At 43.7% G+C, this 20454-nt stretch overlaps 1 protein-coding gene across 1 annotated transcript in view; it reads left to right on the forward strand.

Annotated features, from left to right (window-relative positions):
* Ryr2 (ryanodine receptor 2) overlaps window positions 1-18006 on the forward strand; it is a 437587-nt gene extending 419581 nt beyond the window's left edge. Inside the window, exons 102-108 of the mRNA XM_048800411.1 lie at window positions 2198-2344; window positions 4389-4523; window positions 11180-11336; window positions 12769-12833; window positions 14899-14999; window positions 15858-15909; window positions 16570-18006. Of these exons, the coding sequence (XP_048656368.1) occupies window positions 2198-2344; window positions 4389-4523; window positions 11180-11336; window positions 12769-12833; window positions 14899-14999; window positions 15858-15909; window positions 16570-16665 (753 nt within the window). The 3' untranslated portion in view covers window positions 16666-18006. The remainder of the gene's footprint in view (window positions 1-2197; window positions 2345-4388; window positions 4524-11179; window positions 11337-12768; window positions 12834-14898; window positions 15000-15857; window positions 15910-16569) is intronic.
* Window positions 18007-20454: the final 2448 nt, after the last annotated feature.

Genomic DNA, 20454 nt, shown 5'->3' on the forward strand with positions numbered 1-20454 from the left:
TTTCCATTGCAGTAGCCAGTCCATCCTGGCTTCTGCCCCCTAGGGGCAGTCTAACAGGCCACAGTCCTGGCATAGCCCACTTTTGCCCAGGGGAGCCTGTTCACAAGATCCACCTTGCTATGGAGCTTTCTTGTCCTCTAGAGAATTTGGGCCTGGGTAGACAGTGGATTAAGTCAAAGGACCTCAAGCATTCAGCCACCTGCAGCTTTGTGGCTTCTGTTTGGCCAATCACTTCTCCACTGTGCTTAGCCCTCAGTCATACAGTGTCTCTCTGAAACACAGCCCATGGTGCCAGATGAAACGTAAGGTTGCCAGTGACATGTAATATAAGCAAAAAGAAATTATTTTTAGCACAAGTATGTCCCAAATACCACCTGGGATACACTTATACTAGAATTATTCTTTCTTGTTGAAATTTAACTGGCATCCCAGGTGCAGAATTCACACACAGTCTTGAATCGGCTTGTCACTTACTTATATCTCTTTGATTATCTTATTCCCAAACCTGTCCTTTATCCTCAACCCTTCCTAGATGCCTCCATCTGAATGTCCCATACAAATACATCATCTTCTCTCTCCTCCACTTCTCCCACTCCCACAGTTTTCTCTGTGTGTTGGCATTTTTGTTCTTGTTACTCAAATTATAAATTATTAGCTTGGACTCTGCCTTTTTCTTTCCCTCCATTATCTGCCTCTGTCCATTTGCTTCATCTCACTTTGTTCCCGTCCCTGTCCTCTGTAATTCTCCCTCTCAGCCTTGCCAGATTGGCTGCTCCTCGTGACTCCCATAACCTCTGCTGGGACTTGTCGAATCATCTCCTGATTGAATGGCTCTACTTCTTACAACACTTTTAGACAAACTTACCTTAAATGAACTCACTCACTTTTTTTGTAGATTGGGCCTGAAGATGCCTGCTTGTCAGGGATCTTGCTAGAATAAAATGAGAGGCTGTGCATGCAGATGTGGAACAATGACCAGCACTCAGCACATGCTCAGTAAATGTTCCTGAAATGCCACTTTCCACAAACACCATCCTGCTCATGATGCTCTGGTGGCTCCCAAAGCCTATGAGACATGGCTGTGTGCCTTACCTTGACCTCTGGGCCTCTACTGCTTCTGCTTTTCCAACCAGCTCTTCCCACACAGGAACCCAGCATTCAACCCACTTCCTTTACCAGGCTCACTCGTTGTGTAACCTTATCTCAGCATCCTTTAAAATGCCACCTTTTGTTGTTCCCCTTGACCTCTAGCTCCAGTCTCATGTTGCTCATGACATCTCCTGCACCACCTAATTCCCTTCCTTCTTTCTTTTTCTATCAAAGATTGAGATATGTTACGGTCATAACAAAGGTTTCTATCCTTTTCCAAAAGTTTTCCACTTGCAAAACCTGCCTAGTGCATAGTAAACACTAGTGAGAAAAGTTAAAGCAATCACAGGATTTTTATTCTGCTTCATACACTGTCCCTTAAAACGTGTACATGTTCTAGTTTCATGAGTCAATTATCTACATTAATTATATTCCTGGAGAGTTCTACAAATATTACTGGTGATGTTATTGGGTTAACCAAAACCTTCAGTGACATTAGATAGTATTTTGTTTTTTTCCTAGACTTATTTGTGTTCATGATTAACCAAGGTGCTTGGTTAATAAAACTCCTCATATAATCTCTCTTAACTAGTGGTTCTAAATAAACACTGATTTGTGTACACATAAATAAAAAAGGAGGGGAGAAAAGGAGGGGGAAAAATTGGTTGGTTCTTTGGTTGACTGTAGAGCAAAGATTCTCAACCACAGATAGTTTTTGCCCCCAGGGGACATGGCAGCGTTACAAGTAGGTGTTATTGGCATCCAGTTAGAGGCTGCTAAGCATCCCCTAGTGCACAGGGCAGCCCCCTCAGCAAAGGGGGTCCAAGATAGCACTTGTACTGAGGTTGGGAAACCCTGTTACCAAGTTATAAGTCAATGAATTGTTGTCCATGGAAGGATAAGTAAGAAAAGTCATTCAGTGACATTGAAACTTCCAGGACAAACTCAATAAAACACACGAAGAACTACTACAGTTGGTGAGGGTTATAAAATGATGGTCTAAGACTCCTGGGCAGGTAGAGTGATTTTATTAGGTGATGTCAGAATAGCGTTTGACTGTGGTGCATCTTCTGTCTTCTGATGTGCCTTTCCCCGTTTCTCTTACTAGTCTTTCCTCTACCTAGCCTGGTATATGACCATGTCTGTTCTTGGACACTATAACAACTTTTTTTTTGCTGCTCATCTTCTTGATATTGCTATGGGATTCAAGACCTTAAGAACCATCTTGTCATCAGTAACTCACAATGGCAAACAGGTAAAAGTTCATCTTTTTCTTCCCCTTGCAGAAAGTGAAAAAGCAACAAATAAAGTCAACAAAAATGCAATGAACCCTTGAATGACAATTTAGAGCTGCCCAGAACTGCATGCCAGCCTTGGCTTGATCAATTAGCTGTGTGACCTTGGGTGAATTAATGAACATTTCTAAATCTCAACCCCCTTATTTCCTGGAATGAAAATAATAAAAGTACTTTTCCCTTATTGGATTTTTGTGAAAATTAAAACAAATAGGACCTAGAACAGCACATGTTCAGCACTGAGGAATTAATTATTATTTGGCCCATTGGATCCCAGATGGCACCCTGACGCACTGGTCATATCAGTAATAGAACACGAGATGCTGCGGCTTAATGTACTGTGACGTGTTGAAACTGGGAATCTTATTGACTTTTCTCTCCTTTTAAATTGAACAACAAAAAGGAATGTTTCATTCTCGACAAGGTCATACTGGCTTTTGGAGGAAGCTGGTCTAGGTCCAGATAATCAGCTCGTGGTAATCAGTTGTTCATGTGAAGACTTTCTGTTATTCTGAAATCATGTTGCAGAAATGTGCATTTGTTGACTCATTTGCTGTTTCTCAAGTGTCCACTGGGCAGAAACACATTCTCTCTTAGGTATTGGACTAGGATAAGCCTTTTCCAGAATCTTCTAGCCCAGCACATTTTTAAACAATGTGTCCCTCCAAAACACCTGAACTGTGTCCACTGCAGCTTCCTTCATACATCCTTTGCTCTTTTGGCTCAGCAGGTGGCTCTTATCCGTGTCACTCTGGGGTCTGAATATGACTGTGGCATGCATGGCGAGCACAGTGACAAGTCTGCTGTGCTCACTCACTAGCCAGCATGTGCTAAGCTCCCAGTGCAGGTTCAGACCTGGGGATGCTCAGCCTATGATCTGTTTCTACACAAAAGGTCTGCTGCCACTTTCAGACAATCTCTAAGGTTTTGGGGGGATTATTGCTCACCCTTTTGAGTGTCAAATATTCATTGGCAGAAATACAGAGAGCTTAATTGTCCTAAGAGTTAAACTGTACACAAATTTACTTCACTTATAGAAGTGAGTTAAGCCTTCTATCAGAGTAACATGATTTCTGGAGATAATTGTAAACTGATTTTGTAGACAATAAATATACAGTTACAGTCGAGAATGTAGGGTTGTGTTATAATCAGAGAGGACACATAAAGGTAATGTGTCCTGGTATGTTTAGAATTTCTGTGATAACTATAAATATACTGCTACCAGGTTGGTAAGTCACATTTTCAACACTATGCATATCCCATTAAATTTTCTATGTATGTAAACCATATAGTTTGGAATTAAAGATTACATAAAGTTGAAAGAAGGCCTTTTAAACTGTGGCAGTTAATTAAACATTGAGGAAAACTAGCCTTCAGAATAGCTGTGGCCATTAGCCATGGCATTTTTCACATTGATCATTGGTTGGTGTATACAAAGCGAGACTTCTTGGCTTTATTTTTGAAACATGTGCACCATGTATCCTTGCCAGTGGTGTTCCCAGGTTTCAGAAGCAACACAACTTCCTGCTTAGTTCTAGAATGTGGTTGAAAGTGAAAATAACTTATTAACAAAAACAAGATGGACTTTATTAGGAATGTGGATTATTTACAGAAATTCCATCTCATAAAAAGAGGGAAAGTATTTCATGTAGTTTCTGCTCCTGATATTTAGAGGATAGAGAAATGAACATTTTGAGCTGCTTATTGACAGTGTCGGCTCTCTCTGGACATCAAGCTAAATTATATTCAGTTTCTACTCCAGCCGTCCTGGGCCTTTGTTAGCCAGGTAGGCAGACAGGTTTTGCATGCAGTAGTGTTACCACCTGATGAAGAGGGTATGTGAATGCATCTCCCCAGGGGGGCTAAGAAAGGTGAGAAGGAAGAGGTAATGGGTACCATTAGCCTCTACTGGGCAAAGCCAGTAGGGTCCTCACATCCAGATGCACAACATGCCAATCACGTCCTGTGTTTCTGATACATGTTCAATGTCATGTTGCTTTCCAGCTGGTATTAACTGTGGGATTATTGGCTGTTGTCGTATACCTATATACAGTGGTGGCATTCAATTTTTTCCGAAAATTCTACAATAAGAGTGAAGATGGTGATACGCCAGATATGAAATGTGACGATATGCTAACGGTGAGTTCCTAAGCTTTGATCTAAATGAAAGAAAAAATTATCCAGCTACTTCAATCTAATAATCACATATTCAAGCTTTGACAATACAGAAGAAAAAATACTATACACAATAGAAAGTTGAAGGGCTCTTAGAGAATCAGCGGTTTTCACTTTCAGTGGAACATAAAAGACCACATCTGCTGCCCTGCTGGAAGTTGGTGGACTTGCTGAGTGACTTGTTTAGAGTTGGGAGGGCAGCGCTGACCAGCTTAGCCTGTTGCTCATATGATCCAGGACTGTAGCTAAAGTGGTTATTTCCTGGAGAATAATTTGAAGCCATAAAAAGAATGGCAAATTACATGGGCAGACAATTTAGAGTGAAATAAATTCCGTGGGCTTGTAAATATGAAAAAATGCTAAACCCCTGTCATAATGAAATGCAAATTGAAACAATGAAAACCCACTTTTTATCCATTAAGCTTGAAAAGTTTTAAAGTTTGTCAGCTCTTACAGTTGGTGAATTGATGGGGAGCTGGCACTTTCATGAATCTTACTGAGAATTTGAATTGCTACAATAATTTTAGAAAAATTTTGCAATATCTGTTAAATTTTGAAGTACATATATCCTTTGACCTGTGGATATCACTGCTGGTGATTTACCTAATGGCTTATTTCCAATTATGCTCTTTTATGTTAGTAGACCATTGGCTATTCTCACAAATTGGAGATAATCAAGATTATCAATAGAGCCCTGATTAAATAAGTATAGTAAATTCATTAAGAGCATGTAACTACTTAAAAATGAGGGTACTCTTTGTATGCTGATATGGAGAGACACAGAGATTGCATTTAACTGGCAGGAACAAAGCAAGACTCTGGGCAGTACTATGAGAGGATGCCTGGGATTTGGACCACAGATCAGGGGAGAAGGAAAGATGTATGCTTGTCATTTTGTATACTTTTTTTTCTGAGTTATTTTTTTAACAAAATATTTTATTTATTTTAGAAGTCTAAGACTGTTTTACCCCCACCACATTATAAAAGAGAGCTTCATTCAATTCTTCTCAGTATTATAACCATCTATAGGGTGGATTTCCTGGCCAGGGGGAGGAGCAGGGCATACTGGAAGCCTAGAGGGGTGACTAACAGGACCCTCTTAATTCTCCCAAATTTTACATCACTGTTACCATCCTGAAGATGTTCTGCACATGACATTGTGGTGTGCATGTGTCAGTCACCTACTTAGACAACATGTCACAGTCATGGTCATTTATCCAAACTCAGTTCCTGAAAAGAAAGAAATGGTACTCAGTTACAGGTTCATAACTTGAACTTGATTATTTTCAAGTACTTGCATGGGACTTACTCTAAGTAAGTAATGTACCAGGCATTGCCCTAAAACCAGGGCCTCCTAACAATATGCTGTAGGTGTGCTTTTATTGTCCACTTTTACAGATGAGGAGACTGAGCTCCTGAGAGGTGGAGCAGGTTGTCATAGGCCATATGGTTAGGAAGAGTCATTCTTCAGCCATTGCTCTATGCCATGTGCTATTAATTGTTATTTTTGTGCCAGATGTTTGTCGGGGATAAGGTCTGACTGAGCAAACACCATCCCTGCCCTCAGGAACTTGCATGATAACATCTTTGTAGAAATTCTGCTAAGCTCCTTTGTTTTCTAAGAAGATCTTCCAAGAAAAACATGCCCCAGAAATTCCAAAGTTTTGGAAAACCTTGTAGAGTAACCTGATCTCCATACTGGTGGACGGTGAGGGTGATCTCAGATGGTGACATTGAGTGGCAATATTAGGTAGGGGGATGATCTGCCACCCTGGTTCTCCTTTCCATGCCTGAGTAAGCCCTCGGCACCTCCCTGGTCTCTCCTGCTGTGGCATAATTGTACTCCACCTCAATAAGTTGTCATCAAAGCATCCTTAGAGGACGACATTCTCACTATGGTTCTCAGGATGTGTTTCCTTCACTGCTGTTAATTTTGCTTAGGAAGACGATGGCCTTCACCTGCTTGCTTTTGCCCAGTTTCACAGGACACAAACACAGAAGCTGGAGAATTTGCCACTCTTTACCATGAGGAGGCACGCCTCTGATGGTTTGAACAATAAACTTAGCTGAAGCCTTGTTTCTCTTCTGTTCAAGGGATTTCTGGGAGTCTTTGTGACTGAGACTGTCTGAGTCCGGCTCTGGTGCAGCGTCTCACATCTCTGGGCATAGCAATTAGCTTACCTTGGTTCCTCACTCAGGTGCCCACTGTGAGCTTCACTTGCATGTCCACACCTCTGCAGGAGGGCAAGGCCAGCAGTCCAGGGAGCCTCTCAAGGTCGGTGCTCCCCTGCTGCCCTACCTCACAGCAGGTGGCGCTGTGGCTGCAGTTTTACCACTCCTGCTTCACTGGGGATTTATTTTATTTTATTTTTTCCTGGATTATGGTGTTTTGAGTCTGAGAATCTAATTAAACCAACAGTGTCCTGATAGAATTCAAACCTCCTCACCAAGAACATAGGAGGATCTAAAGCCCTGGGGGAAAAGATGGTTGCAGCTAAATATCTGGGGAGGCTGAGGGGACCTGTGTAAGGACATTCATCTCCACAGGACAGGAGTCACTGGGGCAGCCCTGCAAACCCACAGTGTTGGTGGCCCACCTAGATCCCCCCCCATACACATGGCTCAGGTAGGACTCCAAGGCCTGTCTGCTTTGGAAAAAGGCTTTTGGGGTGATGGAGATGGGGAGCACCCTCTTGGAAGTTAGGTGATCATTCTAGATGGTCCCAGTTAATTGTTCTCATCCTTTTTGCCCACCCTTCCTCCCCCTCCCTTTTTTATCCAACATAAAGTCTCAAAAAAAAAAAATCTTTACCAGTCCTTCTGAAGGCAACGTAGTGCTCAACCCCAGAACAGATCCCTTGAGGAGGTGAATGAGGAACAAAATGTATAGCATGTACAATCCTGAGAATTAACAGCTGCTTGGTCGCCATGTTTGTGGGACCAGGCACTTTTTCTTCCTCATTACTCACATTCTCTGAAAGAAGTGTATCATTTTTTTTTTTCCCCTCAAAGAATTACATCTTCCCATCTCCAGCTCTTATTACCAGGTTTGGCTAATTCTATGAAAAGAAAAGTAGATTCTAATTTTCAGGACCAGAAGATCACTGGGTGGCTGAAAACCTGACACCCCAAGTGGGTCTTTACCACATACCCCACATGGCATCACCACAGCCGTGCTGAGTCTGGGGACAACCAGGTCGTGAGAACCAGTACCAAAATCCCATTGGTGAACTGTGCCCTTATTATTTTCAAATGTAGTATTTTGTTGAGCCTAAATAATCAAATCCACAAGATTCTTATCTTTTCAGCATGGACATGAATTTGCCATTGAACCATGCTAGAATTCCTGGCTCAGCATGCTTGGAATTACCATACAAGGGATGTGGGGAATGAGATGCAGGGATATTGCTAGGAGAGGCTGGTTGGATGGCTAGCAAGAGAGAGAGAAGGAAAAGAGATATTGCCTTGGTAATTTAGTCTCATGTATAAGTCAGAATGCCAAATCCTACTTATTAAGAGCTCACATAGCTGTCTGCAGGTGTAGCTCACTGGTGGAATGCTTGCCTACCATGTACAAGACCCTATATTCAGTTCTCAGCAGGGGAAAGATTTCATATAGCAAGTTGCTTTCCTAAAGAAAAGCTCTTTATGGAAAGCCAATTATAGTCCAAAAGTCTTGGTCAACAGGAATCAATCAGGAACTACCTGGATGGTGTTTGCTAGCACTGTCACATGCAGCTCCAAGCAAGCAGAGCTGGGGAGTAGGACATTCCAAGATGTGGACGGGAACTCTATGTCCTCCCTGCTGCTCCCTGTAGCCACTGGTATGGGCATCCCAGGTCCAGAGGTTGACAGAGATATGCCAGCCTTCCAGAGCAAGGGCAAGTGGATTGTCCAAAGTAAAGAGGGAGATTCTAAACACAAAGCTGTGCTGGTGAAGCCAGCAAAAACAGCTGAACCAGCCTGTGTCATTTCAGGAACTGGGCACAGGGCGGCCGCAGTCAGAGCCGTCCCTTTCCTCTGGCCACAGCTGAGTATATATGGAGACACAGATTTGGAGAAAATGTCTACATTTCTTCTTAGTAAAAATAAGAAATATGTGTGCTAAAATGAACTGAAACAGTGTTCAGGAATATTCAGTGAAAACAAAATGTCCTCACCCCACAGATGCCCTGGCAACAGTTTCAGGCATCGAGTTCTGAGAAATCACTGCAGTGTCCTGGGGGATTTTTTTTTAAGTGACTTCTTTAAAATTTCACTTCCAGAGATGAATTCAGTACATGGAACCAGGAATCCAGAATGTTTGCACCTCCAAGAGATTCTCTTGTGCAGTTAGGGCCAGGCCCCTCAGCCTCATTCAGATCTGAGGGCTGTCCTGGGCTCTCAGTGCTCATGGGTAGGCATTGCAGCTGTGTGCCAGCTCACAGAACTCTTCTGAATGACTCATCTTCACTGAATCCTGCTCCTTCCGCTTCAGGCCACTGACCCAAGAAACCTGTCATCTCCTGCATCCATCAGATCCATGAGCTCTTGGTCTCAGTCCAGCTAGGAGCCCTTTGTCCTCTTGCAGCCTGTTCTTTGCCTGCACTTTCTGCTATTTCAGGTCGCCTGAGAATTTGAGGCCAATGGATTGAGGCCGCAGGTCTCCACAAGAACAGCTCCTCTCATCCTCATTCATCCACAGGAGAGTTTAGAGTTCCTGTCATGTGCCAGGTGTTATTTTGGGCACTGGCACTGGAACAGGAGCCAGAGGGGCAGAGCTGGTTCCAGTGGAGTGAGATAGGCTATCACACAAAGCTGGGGCCCAGATGTGGAGTTCAGGAAGACAGCAAGGGTGAAGGAGAAAGGGTTGGAAATGACTGGCTTAGCAGAGATCAGTAAGCCAGGAAACAGAACGGTACCCCAAGGGGGAGTTGGAAAAGAAAAAGGATCGGAGAGCACAGTCCTGGGCATTGGCTCTCAAGAGACAGGGAGATGGGAAGGACTGGCATGGGAGGCTGAGAAGGAAGTCAGAAGGCTAGGAGTGCCATGTGTCACCAAGTGAGATGGTGTTTCAGGGCCTTTGCCTCTGTGCTGTGGAGGCAGCCAGCAAATAGGCTTTGAATTGTTGGGTGACACAGCAGTCGGGTCAGAGTGTCCGGAACAATCTTGAGAGGGGCTTATGGAAAAAGAATTATTAATTTATTCCTAAGAGGATGAGTCGGGACCGGATAAGAATGGGAAAGGATATCACGTGAGGTGAATGTAGAGCAGAGATCTAGGATCAGGAAGAACTTTTTTGGAGGAGGTGTGGGGGAGGCAGCCGTGAAAGAACAGCTTAGGGGCTGGGGATGTGGCTCAGGCAGTAACACGCTTGCCTGGCATGCCCAGGGTGCTGGGTTCGATCCTCAGCACCACATAAAAATAAAATAAAGATGTTGTGTCCACCGAAAACTAAAAAATAAATATTAAAAAATTCTCTCTCTCTCTCTCTCTCTTTCTCTCTCTCTGTCTCTTTCTCTCAAAAAAAACCCACAAAAAACAGTTTAGGGGGTGAGTGGGGCTGAAGTTCTGAGCCCGAGATGGGGACTTAGGATCTGCCTTGAACGAGGATGGAACGTCGGGTGCTCTAAGCCAGTGACTCTCAACCTGGCACAACTTTGCCCATAGGGATGGCATCAGGAGACAGTGTTTTGTTGTCACCAGGGACTGGGATGCTTTGGTATCTTATAGATTGAGGTCACAGGACCCTTCTCAGATAGCCTACAATGCTTAAGACAGTCCCCTGCATCAAGGAATTACCCAACCCAAATGCCAGTGGCACTGGGGTGACAACCCTGCCCAGAAGCCACTGTCGGAACCCTCTATTCCCTGTGCTGGGCACCAGCAGCCAGCTGTAATTTCTGCTTTCATGTTTCAGGGTTGAACCAATAAACTGCTATTTCCTCTGTCTGTCCCCTCTGTCTTTCTTCTTTATCTCGGATGTTAAATTAGGAAAGACTCCCAGTCCTCCATTCCACACACTCTAGGTGAAGGTCAGGTCTGCTCTTCTCCAGCTCGGTTTCCAAGGTTCCAGGTGGTTCAGTGAGGGTCTTATGCTTGTCTTTTCCTCTGCTGCTGTTGTCAAGTGACTGGACAATTCAGTCATAGATTTTTTTCGTGCACTTCAATGGGATCATGAGACCTTATTATCCTAAATGCATTGGTGCCCAGACGCCAATGCAAAGTGAGACAGCAGGTGCTAGGCAGAGCCCACAGCAGAGAGTTTTAATTGAAAGACAGAGGCGTGTAGGAGCCAAGAGGTTGCATCACAGTTACCAGGATTAAAATGCAGAGATGATTCTGAGAGCCTTCTCATTTCCAGAGTGAGCATCGGGACCACTGGTACCAGGGATTGAACTCAGGGGTCTTCAATCACTGAGCCACATCCCTAGCCCTTTTTATTTTTTATTTTGAGACAGGGTCTCATTAAGTTACTTAGAGCCTTGCTAAATTTCTGAGGCTGGCTTTGAACTCACAATCCTCCTGCCTTAGTCTCTGAGCTGCTGGGATTACAGGTGTACGCCACCTCATCTGGCCGGGATCTTGAGTGTAAAACTGGGAGACATCGCCCAAGAAGTGACACCTTCTGCCCTTTGCAGTGCTACATGTTCCACATGTATGTGGGGGTCCGTGCTGGAGGGGGCATTGGAGATGAGATTGAAGACCCAGCGGGAGATGAGTATGAGATCTACCGTATCATCTTCGACATCACCTTCTTCTTTTTTGTGATCGTCATCCTCCTGGCTATCATACAAGGTGAGCCTCCTCCTCCTGGGGTTAGGACATCTGGAACGTGAGCCACTGTGGTTGGAGCTGATGCTCAGGGTGGGGCAAAGATGCAGTGTGTTTTCTAGAAAGGCCAAACAGAGCTTTCCCTTTCCCTGTTTCTTCCTGGTCAAACTAGTAAAGGGAAAAACAAGCAGCCTGGGACCTGATGGGGAGGGATGCAGTTTTCTGTGTCTCCCTTGAACAGCAGTGGACAGAACACTTCATTTGATTTGAATCCCAGTCCCACTGCTTAGGAGCTTGAGGAGTTGGGGGGATTGGGGTGAACCAAAGCCATGTGGGTCTGTTACATGGAAGTTATGTAAATCTCTAAGCCCTATGCATGGTTATTGAGAGGTTTTAAAAAGTGATACTCATTCAAATGCCCAGTATGGTGCCTGACATGTAATTAGGGCAAGCAGTCAGAGCTGTCGCTGCTGAGAACCTGCCTCATGCCAGGCATGTGTTCCCCTCTCACTGGCATCATGAGGACCGGGCTGTTACCTATACTTTGCCTGGAAAGAGGCAGCCTCAGTGAGTCTGCGCAGCCTGAGCAGAGTGTGGAGTCCCACCACGCTGGGCAGGAGCCCACATCCAGACTGGGGCCATCTGGACTCACAGTGCTCACATCTAGCCATGGGGCTGCCATGAGGCTGCCATGAGTCCCTGGTTCTTCTTTTTATTCTAGGCTAACTTGGAGTGTGGTCTTTTACTCTCAGAAAAAAAAAAAAATCATTCATTTTTTTTCTCTGCTTAACACACACATTTATCCTCACTTAAACGAGATGTCTAATGTAACAAGTACCTTTTAAGTTCCACAGGCAAAAAGTGGCACAGTTTTTTTTTTTCCTCAAATATGCGGAGAAGTGTAAAGGTTCATAGTCCATGTGTTAGGTCTTTGTTGAGTGCAGCAGAAGTGTGTTTGGTGATACGATGAAGTCATAAAACACTTGGAAGAAAGTGCAGGGGCTGAAACAGAATGTCTGTTGCAGCTTCTGGAAGCTGCACCTATAGGACCTCATGGGAAGGCAACTGAGGACTTCCCACAGTTAGGTGCTGGTTTATTCCCAACTTGATACTCCAAAGCTGTTCTGGGGAATTTTCTGTGTTTTACAGCCACGAACCCCAGTTGTTCTTGGCATACCCTCTGAGTATGCGAAGTTGATCAGCAGTTTCTTGCACTCTGTCAGTTCATTTTTAAATGCTAGTTTAGTGAGTGTTCACTTCAGTAACTTCTTCCCCCCAAAAAAAGAGTGACTCCCCGGTAGGAGAATTGGATGTGAGCTGGTAAGTCTATGAAGTTTTGAGCATCCTCTGATAGAGTTGTATATTTTTCCCTTTCTTCAGATGCAATGGGCAAAGGACTATGAATTTGTTATTCTCTGGTCAATAAAGATTAAGTTGTGTCTTTGTTTAACACTAGGTTTAATTATTGATGCTTTTGGGGAACTGAGAGACCAACAGGAGCAAGTCAAGGAAGACATGGAGGTGAGCCTCTTCCTGTGGCGTGCTTTGTGGTTATTATGATGCTCATCTTCCTCATTGCCTCTGTTGAGAGAAGCATGGGTGTGGGGAAGGGGCTCAGGGACCCATACCACGTGTGGTTTCACCGGCCTTTTCAACCTTCAGTTGTGGTTTTCAATTCAGCCAATACATGTGCTGAAATAGTAGCTAAATTGGAACTGGACTGCAGTAGTGGGTGCCATCCGCCCTCAAGAAGTAGGCGACTCTTCATCCTAACCACAGATCCACCAACAGATAGGCACACAGGTGGTTGATTACAGGGCAGTGGGAGGAGCTCCTGTGAGGGGTCAACCCTGAGTGCTGGGGTCTCCAGGGCTGGTGCTGGTCACTCCTGGATGATCGGGGAACTTCCTGGAAGGGATGCCCAAGCTGAGGCCCGAAGCTGGTGGAGGTATGGGTTTGAGAGTGAGAGCAGGCCAGTGGTGCCTTCCTCATCACTGTCCCCTCCTGCTCCATGCCCATCTCCAGGGTACCACTCACATGGAATTGTGTGAGAGCTTCACCATCTGAGGCCCTATTGCCAAGGCTCTGATTTTAGGGAATTTGGATATGCAAAAATTTTCTTGAGAGCATAAATGGTTGAGGATGAAGCATTAAATGCTAGTGATGGAGCTTGAGAGCTAAACCAGTTAATGAAGAGCCTATAATAACTCACTTGAGAAATCTAGTTGAACATATGGACTGTGGGAAAGAAGGCAAGGATTTAGGAGGGCAGCAAGGTGATGAGATTTGCATCTTACATGCTAAGTGTGGATTCAAATGAGGGTTAGGGTTAGTGGACTAGAAACTGGCCAGACCAGGAGCAGAGAAAGAGACCACCAGCATTTCCAGGTAAAGGTTATGAAGAGCCTCTGAGGTTGCTGAAGAAGTGCCCCTGAGGAGGCAGGAATGAGATGGACACAGGTGTACTTGGAAGCTAGACTGAAGAGAATGTATCAGGCCCAGTGCAGAACAAGGAGAATGGAGAAAGCCAGCAGATCCCTGGGCTGCAGGCAGGAGCCCCTAGGTGGATGCTGTGGCTCAGTTAGCTCTCCTGGGTCAACAGAGGAAGAGTAGGCTCCTGACAAATGACCAGTAGGATTTGAACCTGTTTGGTTTAAAGGACATCCAGTAGAGCCGTACAAAGACCTGGTTGTTCTCCCAAATCCCACATGTGGTCAGCAGTTGTTGACCAATAAGGCAGGATGAAATTTCTAAGTTACCATCATCACCTTGATCTCAGGACCTAGGACCTGCCTTATGGGCATGCTTCAGATGGAATTAAACAGCTTCCAGTTGGTGAGGAATGAGGTGTTATCACTGAATCCATTTGACCTGATACACAGTCACTCTAATTCTAAAACTCAGATCATGAAATGGAGGGGCTGGTGTTCTTTGGGTGTGTGGGGGCCAGTCCTGCAGGTGGTCAAGCAAGCAGCTACCGTTCTATGGTCTGCATGATGAGAGGCAGAGTCCAGTGGAAAGGGAGGCGGAAAGACCATGCACCCAGTTCCTGGAATTGACAGTTAGGCCAGCACACATCCATTGGCTAAGTTCTACCTCCCACAGTGCCTGGCTAAGGGCAGACCCACAGAGTCACTGGAATGCCTCATAGCTTGTTATTAGATTTGACCCTCCCCAAAGGGAAGTAATTTACCTCTTTACCCCCTTGGTTGCCAGACTTGGTGCATGCAGGTACTAAGTTTGCAGTGTCAGGTGAGGACATTAATCCTGCCTATGTAACTGTAGTCAATGTCATGATCAAGAGTGGTTGCTAAGTCTGGACATTTGCATGTAGGCTGCCAAAAAAAACATAGCCTTTTGGCTGTCTTCATCCTGCACTCTGCATTTATTACTTGTTGCCGGTACTAGTATCATTTAAACTACACTAACATATGGTTGTGGCAACAATTAAATTCACCTTCAGGGGTCTGGCATAACCTCCACACAGGGATCTTTGATGTATATTAAGAAAACCAAATTGCTGCTGCTGTGTGATGAGTTTTGCTTTGTGAACCCCTGATGTTGACTGTCTCCCTTTGTCCTTTAGACCAAGTGCTTCATCTGTGGAATAGGCAATGACTACTTCGACACAGTGCCACATGGCTTTGAAACCCACACTTTGCAGGAGCACAATTTGGCCAACTACCTGTGAGTACCCAGCCAGACTCTCTGCCCATCCCAAGCAGCTTGAGGCATGGCGGCGGGTGAGGGGGAGCTGCTCTCTCTACATAGTTGCTCAGATACTTTAAAAGAAGGACCATCAGCCATTGGCTGTCTTTCCCTCTGGAATAGGTTGAATTATGAATTGAAGCTGTAGCTTTTCACATGAAGGATTCTTTCTAGAATGTGGAGGGGAAGAGTGGAGAATGGGGTGCAGAGTCTCTGGGGGGGGGGGGTCTTGGCTCTTCCCCATCTCAACAGGAATCCTCTAGCTGCTTCCTTAGTGGGGTGTGAAGCCTGCTTTTATTAAATTTGCAGAATTATAGGTCTCTTTAGGCACTACTGGAAACCTAGTTAAAAGTTGCTTTTGATTTTTTAATACATAGAAATATGGCCGTTACTTGGAAGTAGCCATAATTATAGTTGGGTAAAATGTTATTCATAGTTTCTGGCCCAATTTTAGTGTCTAACAGAGGAGATGTAGAGGAGCATTGTAAGGAAAAAAAATGGGCAAACTAGACTGGATGGAACCCATCAATAAGTGGGGCCATCTTCCTAAGCAGGTCTTCAATTACACTTCATCAGTGTTGCTTCAACTCCGACAGAGGTGTGTACCCCAATCTGCAGTCAGGTGTGTGTACCCCAATCTGCAGTCAGGGGAAACCATGCATCAGACCAGAAAGTCAAGTCAAAACATGCCCTTCCCTCTTTCCAGTGCACTGTAATTAATTTTCCATGAACTGTGATGGTGGTTTTCCTCTGTGTCTACCACAATGGAATTCAACAGAAGATGTATAAAATATTCCATATTTTTATATAACCCCTTTCTGATGAATCTCTCTGTAGGTTTTTTCTGATGTATCTCATAAACAAAGATGAAACGGAACACACGGGACAGGTGGGTAATGGTGACTTCACCTCTTCAGAAAGAAATAATGGGAAGGGAAGCCCCATGCACTGGGGCAAAGCGTGAACCCTGCAGAGTCAGGGAGGAATGAGACTCAGATATTGGTTGAGGTGTCCTGATGTGAATGCCTGTTACCCTGGAGGAGTCTGGAAAGATTGCCTTCTTTGAAAAAGTAAAATTCTAATTTCACCTCATAAACTTTTCAGTGTTGGGTTTGCATTTAGAAGCTGTAGGAAAATTGAGTGTTTTTAATTATAATACTTTTGTTTGCTTAATCAGATGGCCAGTAATTTCAAAGGAACTTCAGCTCACACTGTTACTGTTAGTTAAAAATGACTGCATACCACATGTCTAAAATGATTTGAAAATCCCCTTTTAAAACTGCTCACCACAAATTATTAAAAGTTTGACAAGGGATATAATTAATAATAATATTGTAAGAGAACCCTCAAAAGTACTTATCACAAGTATATTTTTATCATTACTATATTTTTATTCCCAGAAGTAAATAAGGCCTGGTATAGTTAGTTTGAAACTAAATAAATTTGGATTTCTCCCTGTTTTCCATCAGCATAGTTGAGCTTCTGTCTATATCTTGTGTTCACACACAGATCTGGAGGACCATGTTAACACATTGCCTTTGCCTTTTAGGAATCTTATGTCTGGAAGATGTATCAAGAGAGGTGCTGGGAATTTTTCCCAGCAGGGGATTGCTTCCGGAAACAGTATGAAGACCAACTAAATTAAAATCATGACCACCACTGAAACCAGAAGACACACCCCCTCCCTCTCTGTGCCTCCCTGTCCACCTGCCCACCCTCTCTGACCCCCTCTCTGTCTCTGTCCTCTTGGAAAGAGCGTGCAGATTTTGTGAATGGCCAGTGTTCTGTGCTTTCTGGGAGCATCAGAGCTCTGTCTCTAAGGACCTGTTTCCCCCCCACCTTGTGTATTTTGTTTGAGAAATAAAGACTGAAGAAGAATCTAAATTCATACCCAGATAAAACGGGAACTCTGGGAAGAAGACCATTGTGGACACTCTCTACCATACCGTGTGGGCAGTTTCTTCTGAGGGTCCTGGACACCTCCTGAGCCATGGGACCTTCACAGTGGAGCGTGGCAGCCACACTCACCGGCCTCTTTATTTCACCACCTGGAAGGGAACTGTCTGAGGGTCACAGCACTGTAGCACTTAGCCGATTGCCGTGGACACCAGTTGTGAAGGGAAACCGTGCCTTATTCTATGTGGGTTGAGCTATGCAGAAGATGTGCATGAAAAGCATCTTTCTTTTCTTCACGTCCACCTTTTTTCCTTAGTTAGATTGATTTCATGAGTTTTTTTTTTTCCTCTTCATTTTTTTCTCTGGTGGGGGAGGGTAAGAAAAGCTTTCTCACCTGTTTCAAAAGATGGGTGGTGTGACTCAGGATGGACGAGGCTCTTCTCATCAGCTACTCCTCATTTGCCCTCCCTGTCTGCTCCTGCTCTAATTTTGGTAATGCTCTCTGATGCAACATTGCAACGTTATGAAATCTTTGTATGAAAACAGAAACACTGCAAAAAACATACTTTCAAAAGAAATCATTCATTGCATGTTTATTATGCAAGTTTAAACGAACCAAGAAAACCTTCAGAAGCAAGTTGATCAACATGAGAGAACTTCCATGATAATTATATCCATAGTAATAAAGTGTCGTGGGCTTACTTGTACATTCAGAACCAGTGTCATCCACCAACAATGTGATACGTTATGAACTTGAGGTAGTTTTGGGTTTTCCTCTTTCTTTCGGCCACCCGTGATCAGTTGTTGATTAAGGACTTCTCGTCAGGCCATTTTTTGATATCAAAGCTGAAGCAATATCCATTCAGGGATTTCATCAGTTGCATCACAGACCATGGGTGATATATAAATTGCTCCATTTTTTTTTCCATTTTGAGTCCTTTTAAATGTAATGCTAATCTTTACAATTAAAAAGACAGATTCAGAATGGAAGTGAGGTCATTTTGCAAACATTGGAGCTCTTTTATTACAAGTCTGCTTGTTAATTTTAGAATTGTAAAACTGCTATGATTAAACTATTTAACTAACTTTCCATCCTCTTTTTTTCTCCATTTCACTTATCCCTGTGGCTCATAAAACCTTGTCTTTTGAGTTGAAGTGGTTGTAGGACAGTCCCAAGCACCGTGCTGAGACCTTTCACACTGTCAGACTCGCATGCAGTTGAGCAGGTTTGCAGGATTTGTGATTATGGAGCCTCTGAGTAAACCGATGTCAGGAAAAAAATCGCTGTCTTTCCAGTTGTTTACTTTTTATACATTGCTCATTTTACAAAATCTTGCTCAGGGAAAATTCTTTTCTGTAAATAATAAGGATCCATTTTCTTTTATTATGAAAAAGAATCAGTGTGTTAGTAAGAGGGGCATTAAACACTCATATGCTCACTGAACATGTGTGCCAAGAACTGTGGTGGACACTGGTGGCACATCACCTGTAGTTTTACACCTCAACAGCGCAGAGTCCCACCTATTCTAGCACCTGGATTCCGCCTTGTCTTTTGGTGTCACTTGGGGAAAGAAAGAAATTCGACTGTGCCCCAGGAGTAACTTCCAAGCTGCTCAGGGAAGGGATCTGCCCCCGCAGAGTCTGAAGTCCATCAAGTCAGTTGCATAAAATATCAAAGGGCACCCTTTGCCACAAACATGCAGAGGAGGAAGTCCTCCTCCAGGACAGGAAGTCAGTGATGGAGTTAGGTCTTCTCTTTATAACACCCAGAACAGTTGACACAAAACAACAGTACAGGTGAGAGGTGAGTGAGTAAATTCATTAGTTGCCCTACATTCTGCAAGTTATTTTTTTTTCTTTGCTGCGGAAATATTTTCTTTTGTGTAAACCCTACTGACTGTGGCTCCCAGCTTTGGATTCTGAAGTGAGAGGCAGGCTGAAATCTGGGGAATCTCGGCCAGTAGGCTTTGCACATACCTCCGTGTTGAGGGAAGAGTGAGAGAGCAGAATGATCACTGGAGAAACCACATCTCCAAGCCTTACCATGGGCCAACAGAGCAGGACCCTTGCTTCCCTCTGGAGGTCTCTGGAGGAAGAGGGAGCTTCCCTCCTCAGTATCATTAACACCCCACCTCTCTGAAGATGTCTCAACAAATCTCAAACACAATATGGTTGTCTACTTCTGATTCAATTTAGGACTACCCAACCCAAACTCAAGAAATATAATCCTTTTATCAATTTTATAACAATATTCACAAAGAACAGCATGGTGGACCCTGTGTGTGCCTACCTCAGAATCCTGCACTTATTTCACCTGTTCCTCTCATGTATTTTCCCCCAGAAATAACTTTCAAATCTACTCCATCAAGCAAGTTGAGGTTCACAGTTGAAATTGAAATTTTCCAAATACCTTCAGGTTGAGAGGGTCTAAATACTTTCTTTTGTTTATTTTTCACGTACAGGAGGCGGTTTGTTCTCAGCCCTTCAAAAACTCATTGAAAAGTCATATTGTAATGAGCAAACTTCAGACCCGATTGCCAAATTTATATTCAGGAAAACAACATTTTTCTATTTTCTAGCTTTCCTTGGAAAATGTTCCATTTTTCTTTAAGCTCTCATTTTCTGGGTGAACATACCAGTATGGCTCCATCTCTGTTGGGGTCTCCACATGGTGATCACTGGTGAGTGCCTCATTGATTCTGGACATAGAACTTTAAAAATATTGATTATCTTTACTCAAAAATGAAATTCATAAAAATCTGACTCAGAGGATGTTTGGACAGACATTCCATGAACTATTTCATAAATACCTACTGTGTTGTAGGAGGTTGACCTCCCGATCACCTCCATTCCTGCCCAGCAGTCTGTACTTCCATGCTGGAACCTAGGGAAGGAAGCATCCTGGCTTGACTCCTGGGTCTGCTGATAGCCGTGAACACTAGTGGCTCACGTCCTTGACGGCACCAGCTTCAGCGTTGGATCTGATATCCTGCCACAGATGGACAGCTCATGTGATGAGAACAAGTGGCTGATAAGTGCTTTAAGTTCTGTGTTCCCCACATCACAGGGAGTTTTGTACTATCACTGCTCAAAACAGAAATGAGAGGCCATGACAGGACTTCCTCGACTGCAGGATCTCAAGGAGGTCATCCAGACAGGTTAAATGACTCAGCTCTGGTTCCTGCTGGTTAGTGGGGGAGCTAGAGTGTTTTGAAAGAAATTTTCTTGTTCATCTTTTTCTTGCAACCAAAATGGTTGTGAAAAGGAAACAGATTTACCAAAAGTTTTGGTGAAACATCATTGGTGTTCACTGATATTCTGCTTCTGGGATAAAGGGATTCTAGGAGTAATTAATTAAATTAATAACTGGTTTCAAAATGCTCCATCAAGCATAGCTATTACTGAATTAAAAAACCTAGTGTCAATTTTAGTTCAACATAATAAGAAAACTTCATGTTATATTTTGCTTTGGTATCAAACTTATTTCTCTATAGAGACCTTACTTTTTCCTGTCTAAAAAGTTACCTTATTGTTGCTA

This window comes from Marmota marmota, unplaced genomic scaffold (genome assembly GCF_001458135.2).
Source record: "Marmota marmota marmota unplaced genomic scaffold, marMar, whole genome shotgun sequence".
Taxonomy (NCBI): domain Eukaryota; kingdom Metazoa; phylum Chordata; class Mammalia; order Rodentia; family Sciuridae; genus Marmota; species Marmota marmota.